Source organism: Salvelinus namaycush, chromosome 21 (assembly GCF_016432855.1).
Source record: "Salvelinus namaycush isolate Seneca chromosome 21, SaNama_1.0, whole genome shotgun sequence".
Classification (NCBI taxonomy): Eukaryota; Metazoa; Chordata; class Actinopteri; order Salmoniformes; family Salmonidae; genus Salvelinus; species Salvelinus namaycush.
In genome coordinates, this window is record NC_052327.1 from 56,336,600 (window position 1) to 56,355,311 (window position 18,712).

At 42.4% G+C, this 18,712-nt stretch overlaps 1 protein-coding gene across 1 annotated transcript in view; it reads right to left on the bottom strand.

The window, feature by feature from the left end:
- The window catches only part of LOC120066518 (cGMP-inhibited 3',5'-cyclic phosphodiesterase A-like), a 97,821-nt gene that overhangs the window by 45,647 nt on the left and 33,462 nt on the right, over positions 1-18,712 (bottom strand). The window contains exons 3-4 of the mRNA XM_039017944.1: positions 12,047-12,163; positions 1-58 (exon numbers count right to left, since the gene is read on the bottom strand). The exon at positions 1-58 is cut by the window's left edge and continues 97 nt beyond it. Coding sequence (XP_038873872.1) covers positions 1-58; positions 12,047-12,163 — 175 coding nt within the window. The remainder of the gene's footprint in view (positions 59-12,046; positions 12,164-18,712) is intronic.

The following is an 18,712-nucleotide window of genomic DNA, read 5'->3' on the forward strand; positions in this document are numbered from 1 at the left end:
TGGTCCATGTAGAGGAGATCCTTCTCAACAGCCCCGGGTGCAGGCTACGCCGCAGACGCTACAAACGAGCAACATCATACAATGATCTGTTAGATAAGTAGCTACAATGGAACAAATAACGCAACAACTGATTTGAAAGAATGTCCATACTACATTACTTATTGGTATAAGTGTGGATATTGGGACAAAGCTAGTGTCTTACATGCAGTAAGATGTATAGAGATCAAAGAGATTGAAGAATCAGAGAGTCTGCAGACTCAGGGGAGGGCTGTATGAGTTCCTCATCATTCTAGTGGGGTATTGGGTGGGCTGTTGTTGACACTAGTTCATTGGATTATCTCTCTCTTCCTTCCCGCTCTCCTCTCCTCTCGTCTCTCTCCCACCCTGTCTTCTTTCCCTGGGATTCCCAGTAGCGATGCTGCCATCTGTTCGCTGGCAGAGAGTTGGCACTACGTGTGGCAGAGCTCTCTCATGCAACCTCTTGACATGCACCATGACCCAGTACTGTCTGTCTGCCTCCCTGTCTGTCTGCCTCTCTGTCTGTCTGCCTTTCTGTCTGTCTGTCCGTCTGTCCGTCTGTCCGTCTGTCCGTCTCTCTGCCCGGCCAGCTCAATTGTAAAACTCCTGCTGTGATATCTGAGTAAATACAGCTTAGATGTCTTGTGGTGTTTTATGATGTTTCATGGTGTTTGGTGATGTTTTGTGGTGTTTGGTGATGTTTTGTGGTGTTTGGTGATGTGTCATGGTGTTTGGTGATGTTTCATGGTGTTTGGTGATGTCTTGTGGTGTTTGGTGATGTCTTGTGGTGTTTGGTGATGTTTCATGGTGTTTGGTGATGTCATGTGGTGTTTGGTGATGTTTCATGGTGTTTGGTGATGTTTCATGGTGTTTGGTGATGTCTTGTGGTAATTGGTGATGTTTCATGGTGTTTGGTGATGTCTTGTAATGTTTGGTGATGTCTTGTGGTGTTTGGTGATATCCTGTGGTGTTTGGTGATGTCTTGTGGTGTTTGGTGATGTTTTGTGGTGTTTGGTGATGTCTTGTGGTGTTTGGTGATGTCTTGTGGTGTTTGGTAATGTCTTGTGGTGTTTGGTGATGTTTCATGGTGTTTGGTGATGTCTTGTGATGATTGGTGATGTTTTGTGGTGTTTGGTGATGTCTCGTGGTGTCTGGTGATGTTTCATGGTGTTTGGTGATGTTCCATGGTGTTTGGTGATGTTTCATGGTGTTTGGTGATGTTTCATGGTGTTTGGTGATGCGTCATGGTGTTTGGTGATGTTTCATGGTGTTTGGTGATGTCTTGTGGTGTTTGGTGATGCTTCATGGTGTTTGGTGATGTTTCATGGTGTTTGGTGATGTCTTGTGGTGTTTGGTGATGTTTCATGGTGTTTGGTGATGTTTCATGGTGTTTGGTGATGTCTTGTGGTAATTGGTGATGTTTCATGGTGTTTGGTGATGTCTTGTGGTGTCTGGTGATGTTTCCTGGTGTTTGGTGATGTCTTGTAATGTTTGGTGATGTCTTGTGGTGTTTGGTGATGTTTGGTGATGTATTGTGGTGTTTGGTGATGTTTTGTGGTGTTTGGTGATGTCTTGTGGTGTTTGGTGATGTCTTGTGGTGTTTGGTAATGTCTTGTGGTGTTTGGTGATGTTTCATGGTGTTTGGTGATGTCTTGTGATGATTGGTGATGTTTTGTGGTGTCTGGTGATGTTTCATGGTGTTTGGTGATGTTCCATGGTGTTTGGTGATGTTTCATGGTGTTTGGTGATGTTTCATGGTGTTTGGTGATGCGTCATGGTGTTTGGTGATGTTTCATGGTGTTTGGTGATGTCTTGTGGTGTTTGGTGATGTTTCATGGTGTTTGGTGATGTTTCATGGTGTTTGGTGATGTCTTGTGGTAATTGGTGATGTTTCATGGTGTTTGGTGATGTTTCATGGTGTTTGGTGATGTCTTGTGGTGTCTGGTGATGTTTCATGGTGTTTGGTGATGTCTTGTGGTGTTTGGTGATGTTTCATGGTGTTTGGTGATGTCTTGTTGTGTTTGGTGATGTCTTGTGGTTTTTGGTGATGTTTCATGGTGTTTGGTGATGTCTTGTGGTGTTTGGTGATGTCTTGTGGTGTTTGGTTATGTCTTGTGGTGTTTTGTGGTGTTTGGTGCTGTCTTGTGGTGTTTGGTGATGTCTTGTGGTGTTTGGTGATGTTTCATGGTGTTTGGTGATGTTTGGTTACATTTACTGGTGTCTGATGATGTTTGGTGATGTTTAGTGATGTTCAGAAATGTTTTTTTGGTGTTTGGTGATGTTTTGTGGTGTTTGGTGATGTCTTGTGGTGTTTGGTGATGTCTTGTGGTTTTTGGTGATGTTTCATGGTGTTTGGTGATGTTTGGTTACATTTACTGGTGTCTGATGATGTTTGGTGTTTGGTGATGTCTTGTGGTTTTTGGTGATGTGTAATGGCGTTTGATGGTGTTTTGTGATGTTTTGTGATGTCTAATGATGTTCAGTGATGTTTTGTTATGTATCATGATATTTTGGAATGTTTCAAGATGTTTTGTGATGTTTTGTGATGGGTACAAAGTGTGTGGTTTGTTTAGATGTTACAGGTTATGTGTTCATGGTTCGTGTGGAGAAAAATGTTTAGTTAAAGATTCAAACAGTTTGTTAACGATTACGTGTTTGTTATTCATGTTATTCATGTTTTTCGTAGTTGGTATGTGCTTCTCCTCCTCTCCTCGGCCTGAACTCACGCCAGACAGTTCTCAGTGGCTCAGCATATTAAAAATGAGAACATGCAGCACTTTGAAAACAGTAAGTGTGTGTGTGTGTGTACATGAATATGTGCACACGGCTATATGTGTGTTTTTAGAAGAATGCAAGTTTGGGGATTTAAGCACTGGAAAGCCATCAGTATGCACCACAGTGAATGTCAAAACTTCTCTTAGAGAAAAAAGCAAGCACAGCACAGCAGTACAGGACTTTCCACCACACACACACACACACACACACACACACACACACACACACACACACACACACACACACACACACACACACACACACACACACACACACACACACACACACACACACACACACACCCTCCGCCGCTAACCGCATTCCCCCTCCTCCAGTTCTCTTCCACAGGCACTTAGAGTTCTGCCAGCCCTCTCTCCCTGGCTCCCCCTGGCCCTCCATGGCCCTCCCTGGCTCTCCCTGGCCCTCCCTGGCGCTCCCTGGCCCTCCCTGGCGCTCCCTGGCCCTCCTTGGTGCTCCCTGGCGCTCCCTGGCCCTCCCCGGCGCTCCCTGGCCCTCCCTGGCGCTCCCTGGCTCTCCCTGGCTCTCCCTGGAAAGGTACAACCTAATGAGGACAGCCTAATGTGTGTGTGTGTGTGTGTGTGTGCGCGCGCAAGCCTGTGTGTGTGTGTATGTAAAGTATCCTCCTTAGCTTCTCCATGATTGGGCGCTGCACAGTTTGTCTTAGCTATACTTTTAACAAGGTTTTATTGCGTCAGTGCTTCATACAGACGAGCTAAAACTATCATTCTGTCAGCTCTGGGGCTGGTTGGATCACTGATGGAACAGGTACCAGTCGACCGACCACACACACCGTGGGGGTTGGGGGGAGTTAAGAGAGAGGAATAGAGGGGGGACCAAAGTGAAGTAGAGGGGGAAGAGTTTAGATATGTAATCCTTCAGATAAATGATCAACGTATCAACAGGGAGTCCTCCTGTCCGTAAATACATAAACTGTCATCCCTCATCCCTCTCATCCCTCTCTAGTCGCGTAGTGTCTTTCTGCTTCTACACATCTCTTTCTCTCTCTTTCTGTCTCTTCCTCTGTCTCTGTCTCTGTCTCTGTCTCTCTCAATTCAATTCAAAGGGCTTTATTGGCATGGGAAACATATGTTTACATTGCCAAAGCAAGTGAAATAGATAATAAACAAAAGTGAAATGAACAAAAAAAATGAACAGTAAACATTACACTCACAAAAGTTCTAAAAGATTAAAGACATTTCAAATGTCATATTATGTATATATACAGTGTTGTAACGATGTAAAAATAGTTTAGTACAAAGGGGAAAATAAATAAACACAAATACGGGTTGTATTTACAATTGTGTTTGTTCTTCACTGGTTGCCCTTTTCTTGTGGCAACAGGTCACACATCTTGATGCTGTGATGGCACACTGTGCTATTTCACCCAATAGATATGGGAGTTTATCAAAATTGGATTTGTTTTTGAATTCTTTGTGGGTCTGTGTAATCTGAGGGAAATATGTGTCTCTAATATGGTCACACATTTGGCAGGAGGTTAGGAAGTGCAGCTCAGTTTCCACCTCATTTTGTGGGCAGTGTGCACATAGCCTGCCTTTCTCAATAGCAAGGCTATGCTCACTGAGTCTGTACATAGTCAAAGCTTTCCTTAAGTTTAGGTCAGTCATGGTGGCCAGGTATTCTGCCACTGTGTACTCTCTGTTTAGGGCCAAATAGCATTCTAGTTTGCTCAGATTTTTTGATAATCCTTTCCAATGTGTCAAATCTCATGATTTGGTTGGGTCTAATTGTGTTGCTGTCCTGGGGCTCTGTGGGGTCTGTTTGTGTTTGTGAACAAAGCCTCAGGTCCAGCTTGCGTAGGGGACTCTTCTCCAGGTTCATCTCTCTGTAGGTGATGGATTTGTTATGGAAGATTTGGGAATTGCTTCCTTTTAGGTGGTTGTCGAATTTAACGTCTCTTTTCTGGATTGTGATAGTTAGCGGGTATCAGCCTAATTCTGCTCTGCATGCATTATTTGATGTTTAGCAGACCCTCATGACAAATTGAGTCAAAATCTTTTTTGAAATCAACAAAACTCACTCACTCACTCACTCACTCACTCTCTGTCTCTCTCTCTCTCTCTCTCTCTCGCTCTCTCGCTCCATCTCTCTCTCTCTCTCACTCTCTCTCTCGCTCTCTATCTCTCGCTCCATTTCTCTCTCCCTCTCTCTCTCACTCTCTCTCTCTCTCTCTCTCTCGCTCACTCTCTCGCTCTCTCGCTCCATCTCGCTCTCTATCTCTCTCTCCATCTCTCTCTCTGCCTGCTTCTGAAAATCTGTCATGTTGACACAGCTGTTTAAATGAAAGAGAGAAAGAGAAGGAGAACCCCCCCCCCCCCTCCTCCTCCCCTCTAAGCACCAAGACACGTGCTATATTTTTCTCCACTCAAACTCTATGAAAATACAGTCTTTTCTTTGACGGTAACAAGTGAAAAGCAGGGGAGTACTCTTGCTCATTTAGCCAGACTATAAAAGATGAACAAATGCGTGTAACAGTGTTACGTAGGCCCTAAGTCATGTTAGGGAGGGTTATAACAATGATGAATCACTCATCACGGTTCCCATGGTGACCATGTCAAAGTTGCATTTCTTACACTGTTTAATTTCAACCAAAAAAAAGGAAATTCCTCTGCTATTCTGTCTTATACCAGTCCATACCTCTCCACTAAATATGTAGTCATTATACAGTGCCTTCAGAAAGTAGTCACACAACCTTGACTTTTTACACATTTCAAAGTGGAATTATGTTTTTTCTAAATTTGTACAAATTGATTAAAAAAAATGAAAAGCTGAAATGTCTTAAGTCAACAAGGTAAAGAATCTGACGATTTGCCCTTGAACAAGGCACTCATTTTTATTTTATTTATTTAAACCTTTATTTAACCCTAATTGCTCCTGTAAATCGCTTTGGATTTGAGCATCTGTTAAATGACTTAAATCTTATGGCCTAAATAAGTTCAGGCGTAAACATTTGCTTTTTAAGTTGCATGGACTCACTCTGTGTGCAATAATGATAATTATTAATAATAATTATAATAATAACCTAATCTCTGTACTGCACACATACAATCACCTGTACAGGCCCTCAGTCAAGCAGTGAATTTAAAATACAGATTCAACCACAAAGACCAGGGAGGTTTTCCAGATAAACCTGAGGATGGATCAACAACATTGTAGTTACTCCACAATACTAACCTAATTGACAGAATGAAAAGAAGGGAAGTTAGTACAGAATAAAACATATTACAAAACATGCATCCTGTTTGAAATATGGCACTGAAGTAAAACTGCAAAAAATGTTGCAAAGAAATTGACTTTTTTAACTAGAATACAAAGTGTTATGTTTGTGGTAAATCCAACACAACACATCACTGAGTACCACATCATCAAATCAAATCAAAGTGTTATGTTTGTGGTAAATCCAACACAACACTGAGTACCACATCATCAAATCAAATCAAATCAAAGTTTATTTGTCACGTGCGCCGAATACAACAGGTGTAGACCTTACAGTGAAATGCTTACTTACAGGCTCTAACTAATGGTGCGGGAAAAAAAGGCATGTGTGTGTGTGTGTGTGTGTGTGTGTGTGTGTGTGTGTGTGTGTGTGTGTGTGTGTGTGTGTGTGTGTGTGTGTGTAGGTAAGTAAAGAAATAAAACAACAGTAAAAAGACATTTGAAAAAGAGAAGCAAGGCTATATACAGTAGCAAGGCTATATACAGACACCGGTTAGTCGGGCTGATTGAGGTAGTATGTACATGTAGGTATCGTTAAAGTGACTTTGCATATAAGTAAAACAGAGAGTAGCAGCAGCGTAAAAGAGAGGTTGGGGGGGGGGGGGGGGTACACAATGAAAATAGTCCGGGTAACCATTTGGTTACCTGTTCAGGAGTCTTATGGCTTGGGGGTAAAAACTGTTGAAAAGCCTTTTTGTCCTATGAGTTGGCACTTCGGTACCGCTTGACATGCGATAGTAGAGAGAACAGTCTATGACTGGGGTGGCTGGGGTCTTTGACAATTTTTTCTACAGCTGCAACATCGAGAGCATCCTGACCGGTTGCATCACTGCCTGGTGTAGAGATCCTGGATGGCAGGCAGCTTTGCCCCAGTGATGTACTGGGCCGTACGCACTACCCTCTGAAGTGCCTTGCGGTCGGAGGCCGAGCAATTGCCCTACCAGGCAGTGATGCAACCGGTCAGGATGCTCTCTATGTTGCAGCTGTAGAAACTTTTGAGGATCTCAGGACCTATGTCAAATCTTTTTAATTTCCTGAGGGGGAATAGGCTTTGTCGTGCCCTCTTCACGACTGTCTTGGTGTGTTTGGACCAATCTAGTTTGTTGTTAATGTGGACACCAAGGAACTTGAAGCTCTCAACCTGCTCCACTACAGCCCCGTCGATGAGAATGGGGACGTGCTCGGTGCTCCTTTTCCTGTAGTCCACAATCATCTCCTTAGTCTTGGTTACGTTGAGGGATATGTTGTTATTCTGGCACCACCCTTCCAGGTCTCTGACCTCCTCCCTAAAGGCTGTCTCGTCGTTGTCGGTGATCAGGCCTACCACTGTTGTGTCGTCAGCAAACTTGATGATGGTGTTGGAGTCGTGCCTGGCCATGCAGTCGTGGGTGAACAGGGAGTACAGGAGGGGACTGAGCACGCACCCCTGGGGAGTTCCAGTGTTGAGGATCAAGGTGGCAGATGTGTTGCTACCTACCCTCACCACCTGGGGGCGGCCTGTCAGGAAGTCCAGAATCCAGTTGCAGAGGGAGGTGTTTAGTCCCAGGATCCTTAGCTTGGTGATGAGCTTTGAGGGTACTATGGTGTTGAACGCTGAGCTGTAGTCAATGAACAGCATTCTCACATAGGTGTTCCTTTTGTCCAGGTGGGGAAGGGCAGTGTGGAGTGCAACAGAGATTGCATCATCTGTGGATCTGTTTGGACGGTATGCAAATTGGAGTGGGTCTAGTGTTTCTGGGATAATGGTGTTGATGTGAGCCATTACCAGCCTTTCAAAGCACTTCGTGGCTACAGACGTGAGTGCTACGGGCCTTTGTGTTCTTGGGCACAGGGACCATGGTGGTCTGCTTGAAGCATGTTGGTATTACAGACTCAGTCAGGGACATGTTGAAAATGTCAGTGAAGACACCTGCCAGTTGGTCAGCACATGTCCGGAGCACACGTCCTGGTAATCTGTCTGGCCCCGCAGCCTTGTGTATGTTGACATGTTTAAAGGTCTTACTCACGTCGGCTACGGAGAGCGTGATCACACAGTCATCCGGAACAGCTGATGCTCTCATGCATGCCTCAGTGTTGCTTGCCTCGAAGCGAGCATAGAAGTGATTTAGCTCGTCTGGTAGGCTCGTGTCACTGGGCAGCTCGCGGCTGTGCTTCCCTTTGTAGTCTTTAATAGTTTGCAAGCCCTGCCACATCCGACGAGCATCGGAGCCGGTGTAGTATGATTCAATCTTAGCCCTTTATTGACGCTTTGCCTGTTTGATGGTTCGTCGCAGGGCATAGCGGGATTTCTTATAAGCTTCCAGGTTAGAGTCCCGCTCCTTGAAAGTAGCAGCTCTACACTTTAGCTCAGTGCGAATGTTGCCTGTAATCCATGGCTTCTGGTTGGGGTATGTACGTACAGTCACTGTGGGGACGACGTCCTCAATGCACTTATTGATAAAGCCAGTGACTGATGTGGTGTATTCCTCAATGTCATCGGAAGAATCCCGGAACATGTTCCAGTCTGTAATAGCAAAGCAGTCCTGTAGTTTAGCATCTGCTTCATCTGACCATTTTTTTATAGACCGAGTCACTGGTGCTTCCTGCTTTAATTTTTGCTTGTAAGCAGGAATCAGGAGGATAGAGTTGTGGTCGGATTTACCAAATGGAGGGCGAGGGAGAGCTTTGTACGCGTCTCTGTGTGTGGAGTACAGGTGATCTAGAATTTTTTTTCCCTCTGGTTGCACATTTAACATGTTGATAGAGATTTGGTAGAACTGATTTAAGTTTCCCTGCATTAAAGTCTCTGGCCACTAGGAGCGCAGCCTCTGGGTGAGAGGTTTCCTGTTTCCTTATACAGCTGACTGAGTGCGGTCTTAGTGCCAGCATCTGTCTGTGGTGGTAAATAAACAGCCACGAAAAGTATAGCTGAGAACTCTCTAGGCAAGTAGGTGGCCTGCAGTTTATCACATATACTCTACTTCAGGCGAGCAAAATCTAGAGACTTCCTTCGATTTCGTGCACCAGCTGTTGTTTACAAATATGCACAGACCCCCCCCCCCCCCCCCCACCCCCCCCCCCCGTCTTACCGGAGTGTGCTGTTCTATCCTGCCGGTGCAGCGTATATCCCGCTAGCTGAATATCATATTTTAAGCATGGTGGTGGCTGCATCATGTTATGGGTATGCTTGTCATCGGCAATGACTAGGGAGGACTAAGGAAATAGAGCTAAGCACCGGCAGAATCCTAGTGGTTCAGTCTGCTTTCCAAATAGGGCTGGGCCGTATCCAGATGTTCACACTGTCATACCGTTTTCAGTACTATACCGGGGTATACAGTATTACTGGAAGTGCACATAAGGGGTGGTATAAAAGAAATACAGCACAAAACAATTTAGGGAACAGGGATCTTGATCCGGGAGGGGATTATAGCCTCGTTAATGTTATTTTAGTGTGTTACTTTTGTCACGTCCTGACGTCCTCTATTTCTATGTTTTGGCCGGGTATGGTTCTCAATCAGGGACAGCTGTCTATCGTTGTCTCTGATTGGGAACCATACTTAGGTAGCCCTTTTTCCCACCTGGTTTTGTGGGAAGTTGACTTTCTTTATGGCACTTAGCCTTTAGCTTCACGGTTTGTTTTGTAGTGTGTATTGTTTTGTTCGGCGTCTTTTTTCTAAATAAAAGAAAATGTACGCTCACAACGCTGCACCTTGGTCCTCATCTTTCAACAGCCGTGACAACTTTTTTATTTAATTTTTGACTTTATTTTATTTAGTACATATTTTCTTAACTCTATTTCTTGAACTGCATTGTCGGTTAAGGGCTTGTAAGTAAGCATTTCACGGTAAGGTCTACTACACCTTTTGCATTTGGCACATGTAACAAATAACATTTGATTTGATTAAATGTCTCTGCTGTAACAAAAAAGCTTGATCTTGACATTTAGCCACTTAGCTAGCAAGTTAGCAAACCAAATGCATAGCTAGAGCCCTGAGCTGAATGTCATTTATTTGACAAACCGACAAGGCAGGGGTGTTTCAAAATACCCCGGTATGTGGTGTGTCATGACAGGTATAAACGGTACATCACCCAAGACTATTTCCAACAGATACTGGGAGACAAATTCACCTTTCAGCAGGACAAATTCACCTTTCAGCAGGACAAATTCACCTTTCAGCAGGACAAATCCACCTTTCAGCAGGACAAATTCACCTTTCAGCAGGACAAATCCACCTTTCAGCAGGACAAATTCACCTTTCAGCAGGACAAATTCACCTTTCAGCAGGACAAATTCACCTTTCAGCAGGACAAATTCACCTTTCAGCAGGACAAATTCACCTTTCAGCAGGACAAATTCACCTTTCAGCAGGACAAATTCACCTTTCAGCAGGACAAATTCACCTTTCAGCAGGACAAATCCACCTTTCAGCAGGACAAATTCACCTTTCAGCAGGACAAATTCACCTTTCAGCAGGACAAATTCACCTTTCAGCAGGACAATAACCTTAAACACAAGGCCAAATACACACTGCAATTGCTTACCAAGATGACATTGAATGTTCCCGAGTGGCCTAGTTACAGATTTGACTTCAATTGGCTTTCAAATCTATGGCAAGACTTAAAAATGGCTGTCTAGCAATGATTAACAACCAACATGACAAAGCTTGAAGAATTTTTTAAAGAATAATGTGCAAATATTTTACAATTCAGGTGTGCAAAGCACTCAGAGACTTACCCAGAAAGACTCACAGCTGTAACCGCTGACAAAGGTGATTCTAACATGTATTGACTTAGGGGGATGAATATTTATCGAATCAAGATATATTCATTTTTACAAATGTAAAAATTTCACTTTGACATTACAGAGTATTTTGTATGGATTGTTGACCAAAAATGTAAATTAAATAAAGTTGAATTCCACTTTGTAAAAAAACTAAATGTGGAAAAAGTAAAGGGGTGTGAATACTTTCTGAAGGCACTGTATAGCAGTCAGGACCCTCCTCTCCTTAGGTAAGGTATTGGTCCCCCCCTTCTCAGGCCCATCCTCTGCCCATCTCCCTTTCCCACCATGCATTTGTCCTCACCTTAGGTAAGGTATTGGTCCTCTCCCCTGTCTTCTCAGACCCCTCCTCTCCCCCTCTCCCTTTCCCACCATGCATCTGTCCTCACCTTAGGTAAGGTATTGGTCCTCTCCCCTGTTTTCTCAGACCCCTCCTCTCCCCCTCTCCCTTTCCCACCATGCATCTGTCCTCACCTTAGGTAAGGTATTGGTCCTCTCCCCTGTCTTCTCAGGCCCCTCCTCTCCCCCTCTCCCTTTCCCACCATGCATCTGTCCTCACCTTAGGTAAGGTATTGGTCCTCTCCCCTGTCTTCTCAGGCCCCTCCTCTCCCCCTCTCCCTTTCCCACCATGCATCTGTCCTCACCTTAGGTAAGGTATTGGTCCTCTCCCCTGTCTTCTCAGACCCCTCCTCTCCCCCTCTCCCTTTCCCACCATGCATCTGTCCTCACCTTAGGTAAGGTATTGGTCCTCTCCCCTGTCTTCTCAGACCCCTCCTCTCCCCCTCTCCCTTTCCCACCATGCATCTGTCCTCACCTTAGGTAAGGTATTGGTCCTCTCCCCTGTCTTCTCAGACCCCTCCTCTCCCCCTCTCCCTTTCCCACCATGCATCTGTCCTCACCTTAGGTAAGGTATTGGTCCTCTCCCCTGTCTTCTCAGGCCCCTCCTCTCCCCCTCTCCCTTTCCCACCATGCATCTGTCCTCACCTTAGGTAAGGTATTGGTCCTCTCCCATGTCTTCTCAGACCCCTCCTCTCCCCCTCTCCCTTTCCCACCATGCATCTGTCCTCACCTTAGGTAAGGTATTGGTCCTCTCCCCTGTCTTCTCAGACCCCTCCTCTCCCCCTCTCCCTTTCCCACCATGCATCTGTCCTCACCTTAGGTAAGGTATTGGTCCTCTCCCCTGTCTTCTCAGACCCCTCCTCTCCCCCTCTCCCTTTCCCACCATGCATCTGTCCTCACCTTAGGTAAGGTATTGGTCCTCTCCCCTGTCTTCTCAGACCCCTCCTCTGAGTCGGAGCAGATGTAGGCGTCTCCCAGGTTGACGCCCAGGGGAGCGAGGCGTGGACGGTGCAGGGGCTGGAAGAATTGTATATTTAATTTTATTTGACAGATTTAACATACACAAAGCGGTGCCTCAGCCAAGTAAACCTACGGTACATAAATACAAATACATATATTATACTTATCTCCATTGTGGTCCACGTTTTGTTTTAGGTAGGCAACAGAATGGACAGATTGGGAAAGACTGGCAGTACATTAGGGACTAGGGCAGGACTCTTCCTCATGCTTTTCCTGCATCTTTTCATTAAAGCTGGTCCCAGATCTGTTTGTGTTCTTGCCTACTCCGTTGCTGTTATTGTCAAGCCAAACGTTAGGAACGGCAATGAGTGATAAAGAGTTGGCATGATAGCACAAACAGACTGTCACTCACTCATGCTATCTTTTCCTACCTGGAAGGGGAGCTGTACTCAATCAACACAAAAACACAATCGAGGATGACCTTCCCACTGACCTTGAATAAAGCCCCTGTGTTTATGTACGTTGACGACTCAACAGTACTGTATATACGTCGGCTACAACAGTAGAATACATCTAATTTATGACACCCTAAACATAGAGCTCCAGTCAGTTCTAGAATGGGTAACTAACACTAGGTTTAACATAGAGCTCCAGACAGTTCTAGAATGGGTAACTAACAATAGGTTAAACATAGAGCTCCAGTCAGTTCTAGAATGGGTAACAAACAATAGGTTTAACATAGAGCTCCAGTCAGTTCTAGAATGGGTAACTAACAATAGGTTTAACATAGAACTCCAGTCAGTTCTAAAATGGGTAACTAACAATAGGTTTAACATAGAGCTCCAGTCAGTTCTAGAATGGGTAACTAACAATAGGTTTAACATAGAGCTCCAGTCAGTTCTAGAATGGGTAACTAACAATAGGTTTAACATAGAGCTCCAGTCAGTTCTGGAATGGGTAACTAGCAATAGGTTTAACATAGAGCTCCAGTCAGTTCTAGAATGGGTAACTAACAATAGGTTTAACATAGAGCTCCAGTCAGTTCTAGAATGGGTAACTAACAATAGGTTTAACATAGAGCTCCAGTCAGTTCTAGAATGGGTAACTAACAATAGGTTTAACATAGAGCTCCAGTCAGTTCTAGAATGGGTAACTAACAATAGATTTAACATAGAGCTCCAGTCAGTTCTAGAATGGGTAACTAACAATAGGTTTAACATAGAGCTCCAGTCAGTTCTAGAATGGGTAACTAACAATAGGTTTAACATATAGCTCCAGTCAGTTCTAGAATGGGTAACTAACAATAGGTTTAACATTAGGCTCCAGTCAGTTCTAGAATGGGTAACTAACAATAGGTTTAACATAGAGCTCCAGTCAGTTCTAGAATGGGTAACTAGCAATAGGTTTAACATAGAGCTCCAGTCAGTTCTAGAATGGGTAACTAACAATAGGTTTAACATAGAGCTCCAGTCAGTTCTAGAATGGGTAACTAACAATAGGTTTAACATAGAGCTCCAGTCAGTTCTGGAATGGGTAACTAACACTAGGTTTAACATAGAGCTCCAGTCAGTTCTGGAATGGGTAACTAACAATAGGTTTAACATAGAGCTCCAGTCAGTTCTAGAATGGGTAACTAACAATAGGTTTAACATAGAGCTCCAGTCAGTTCTAGAATGGGTAACTAACAATAGGTTTAACATAGAGCTCCAGTCAGTTCTAGAATGGGTAACTAACAATAGGTTTAACATAGAGCTCCAGTCAGTTCTAGAATGGGTAACTAACAATAGGTTTAACATAGAGCTCCAGTCAGTTCTAGAATGGGTAACTAACAATAGGTTTAACATAGAGCTCCAATCAGTTCTAGAATGGGTAACTAACACTAGGTTTAACATAGAGCTCCAGTCAGTTCTAGAATGGGTAACTAACAATAGGTTTAACATAGAGCTCCAGTCAGTTCTAGAATGGGTAACTAACAATAGGTTTAACATAGAGCTCCAGTCAGTTCTAGAATGGGTAACTAACACTAGGTTTAACATAGAGCTCCAGTCAGTTCTAGAATGGGTAACTAACAATAGGTTTAACATAGAGCTCCAGTCAGTTCTAGAATGGGTAACTAACAATAGGTTTAACATAGAGCTCCAGTCAGTTCTAGAATGGGTAACTAACAATAGGTTTAACATAGAGCTCCAGTCAGTTCTAGAATGGGTAACTAACAATAGGTTTAACATAGAGCTCCAGTCAGTTCTAGAATGGGTAACTAACAATAGGTTTAACATAGAGCTCCAGTCAGTTCTAGAATGGGTAACTAACAATAGGTTTAACATAGAGCTCCAGTCAGTTCTAGAATGGGTAACTAACAATAGGTTTAACATAGAGCTCCAGTCAGTTCTAGAATGGGTAACTAACAATAGGTTTAACATAGAGCTCCAGTCAGTTCTAGAATGGGTAACTAACAATAGGTTTAACATAGAGCTCCAGTCAGTTCTAGAATGGGTAACTAACAATAGGTTTAACATAGAGCTCCAGTCAGTTCTAGAATGGGTAACTAACAATAGGTTTAACATAGAGCTCCAGTCAGTTCTAGAATGGGTAACTAACAATAGGTTTAACATAGAGCTCCAGTCAGTTCTAGAATGGGTAACTAACAATAGGTTTAACATAGAGCTCCAGTCAGTTCTAGAATGGGTAACTAGCAATAGGTTTAACATAGAGCTCCAGTCAGTTCTAGAATGGGTAACTAACAATAGGTTTAACATAGAGCTCCAGTCAGTTCTAGAATGGGTAACTAACAATAGGTTTAACATAGAGCTCCAGTCAGTTCTGGAATGGGTAACTAACACTAGGTTTAACATAGAGCTCCAGTCAGTTCTGGAATGGGTAACTAACAATAGGTTTAACATAGAGCTCCAGTCAGTTCTAGAATGGGTAACTAACAATAGGTTTAACATAGAGCTCCAGTCAGTTCTAGAATGGGTAACTAACAATAGGTTTAACATAGAGCTCCAGTCAGTTCTAGAATGGGTAACTAACAATAGGTTTAACATAGAGCTCCAGTCAGTTCTAGAATGGGTAACTAACAATAGGTTTAACATAGAGCTCCAGTCAGTTCTAGAATGGGTAACTAACACTAGTTTTAACATAGAGCTCCAGTCAGTTCTAGAATGGGTAACTAACACTAGGTTTAACATAGAGCTCCAGTCAGTTCTAGAATGGGTAACTAACAATAGGTTTAACATAGAGCTCCAGTCAGTTCTAGAATGGGTAACTAGCAATAGGTTTAACATAGAGCTCCAGTCAGTTCTAGAATGGGTAACTAACAATAGGTTTAACATAGAGCTCCAGTCAGTTCTAGAATGGGTAACTAACAATAGGTTTAACATAGAGCTCCAATCAGTTCTAGAATGGGTAACTAACACTAGGTTTAACATAGAGCTCCAGTCAGTTCTAGAATGGGTAACTAACAATAGGTTTAACATAGAGCTCCAGTCAGTTCTAGAATGGGTAACTAGCAATAGGTTTAACATAGAGCTCCAGTCAGTTCTAGAATGGGTAACTAACAATAGGTTTAACATAGAGCTCCAGTCAGTTCTAGAATGGGTAACTAACACTAGGTTTAACATAGAGCTCCAGTCAGTTCTAGAATGGGTAACTAACACTAGGTTTAACATAGAGCTCCAGTCAGTTCTAGAATGGGTAACTAACACTAGTTTTAACATAGAGCTCCAGTCAGTTCTAGAATGGGTAACTAACACTAGGTTTAACATAGAGCTCCAGTCAGTTCTAGAATGGGTAACTAACAATAGGTTTAACATAGAGCTCCAGTCAGTTCTAGAATGGGTAACTAGCAATAGGTTTAACATAGAGCTCCAGTCAGTTGTAGAATGGGTAACTAGCAATAGGTTTAACATAGAGCTCCAGTCAGTTCTAGAATGGGTAACTAACAATAGGTTTAACATAGAGCTCCAGTCAGTTCTAGAATGGGTAACTAACAATAGGTTTAACATAGAGCTCCAATCAGTTCTAGAATGGGTAACTAATACTAGGTTTAACATAGAGCTCCAGTCAGTTCTAGAATGGGTAACTAACAATAGGTTTAACATAGAGCTCCAGTCAGTTCTAGAATGGGTAACTAATACTAGGTTTAACATAGAGCTCCAGTCAGTTCTAGAATGGGTAACTAACACTAGGTTTAACATAGAGCTCCAGTCAGTTCTAGAATGGGTAACTAACAATAGGTTTAACATAGAGCTCCAGTCAGTTCTAGAATGGGTAACTAACAATAGGTTTAACATAGAGCTCCAGTCAGTTCTAGAATGGGTAACTAACAATAGGTTTAACATAGAGCTCCAGTCAGTTCTAGAATGGGTAACTAACAATAGGTTTAACATAGAGCTCCAGACAGTTCTAGAATGGGTAACTAACAATAGGTTTAACATAGAGCTCCAGTCAGTTCTAGAATGGGTAACTAACAATAGGTTTAACATAGAGCTCCAGTCAGTTCTAGAATGGGGGACTAACAATAGGTTTAACATAGAGCTCCAGTCAGTTCTAGAATGGGTAACTAACACTAGGTTTAACATAGAGCTCCAGTCAGTTCTAGAATGGGTAACTAACAATAGGTTTAACATAGAGCTCCAGTCAGTTCTAGAATGGGTAACTAACAATAGGTTTAACATAGAGCTCCAGTCAGTTCTAGAATGGGTAACTAACAATAGGCTGGCGCTAAATATCTCAACAACAAAAAAATTGGGGGACAAATCACTCACTTAACCCTAAACCTAATGTAGATCTATTGGGCAAATTGAGGAGACTAAACTACTGGGTGTAACCCTAGATATCAATCTGTCATGGTCAAAACATATAGACTCAGTCGTTGCTAAAATGGAAAGAGGTCTGTCCATGATAAGGTGTTGCTCTGCTTTCTTGACATCTCAGTCGATCAGACAGGTCCTACAGGCCCTAGTTTTGTCACACCTGGACCACTGCCCAGTTGTGTGGTCAGGTGGAACATAGGTCAATTCCAGTTGGTCCAGAACAGAGCAACACGTCTTGCACTTAGATGTACACAGAGGGCAAATGTCAGTAACATGCACGTCAGTCTCTCCTGGCTCAAAGTTGAGGAGTGATTGATTGCATCACTATTGGTCTTTGTGCGAGGTATTGATGTGTTGAAGGTACCGAATCTGTTCAAGCAGTTGACACACAGCTCAGACACTCATCAGTATAACACAAGACATTCAACCAGAGGTCTCTTCATAGTCCCCAGGTCCAGAACAGAGGCTGGGAAAACGACTTCATGGAACTCTCTGCCACCCCAGGTAACACAAGCTAGCAACAAAAAAAACTGATTCAAAAACCAGAAAAAAACACCTTTACGACCCAATGGGGACTGTGAAGAGACACGTAGATATATATTTTGTACTGTAATTTACACTGTACTACGTATTACATTATGTAGCTGGGTGGCCTTGAACGAATCCTTGGCTTGTGCAAGCCAGAACAGCTCATAGGACAGGAGCCATCTACTGTTTCTGAAGCATGAGGCAGAGGTAGGAGATGATGTAGTATTATGTAGTATTATGTCCTATTATGTCGTGTTATGTTGTATTATGTAGTGTTTTGTAGTATTATGTAGTGTTATGTAGTATTATGTAGTGGTATGAGGCATTATGTCGTGTTATGTAGTATTATGTAGTGTTATGTAGTATTATGTAGTATTATGTAGTGGTATGTAGTTTTGTGTGGTACAATGCAGTATTATGTAGTGTTATGTAGTGTTATGTAGCATTATGTAGTGTTATGTCGTGTTATGTAGCATTATGTAGCATTATGTAGTGTTATGCAGTATTATTTAGTGTTATGAAGTATAACGTAGTATAATGTAGTATTTTGTAGTGAAATCTAGTATTATCTATTGTTATGTATTATTATGTAGTAATATGTAGTATTATGTAGTGCTATGTAGTATTATTTCGTATTACATCGTGTTATGTAGTGTCATGCAGTACAATGTAGTACTATGTAGTGTTATGTAACGTGAGTAGTAGTATGTAGTAGTATGTAGTGTTATGTAGTGGTATGTAGTGTTATGTAGTATTATGTAGTGTCATGTAGTGTTATCTAGTATTATGTATTATTACGTAGTGTTATGTAGTACTATGTAGTGTTATGTAGTACGATGTACTACTATGTAGTATTATGTAGTGTTATCTAGTATTATGTAGTATTATGTAGTGTTATGTAGTACTATGCAGTGTTATGTAGTGGTATGTATATTATGATATTATATATTTGACTTATTTTACTGTTTTGTTTCCTGTTTGGACTCCAGGAAGAATAAATACTACTACAATGATACACAATACATACACTATATTGCAAGTTACACATACAGTACCAGTCAAAAGTTTGGACACCTACTCATTGGAGGGTTCTTCTTTATTTTTACTATTTTCTACATTGTATAATAATAGTGAAGACATCAAAACTATGAAATAACACATATGGCATCATGTAGTAACCAAAAAAGTGTTAAACAATTCTAAATATATTTTATTTTTTAGATTCTTGAAAGTAGCCACCCTTTGCCTTGGTGACAGCTTTGCA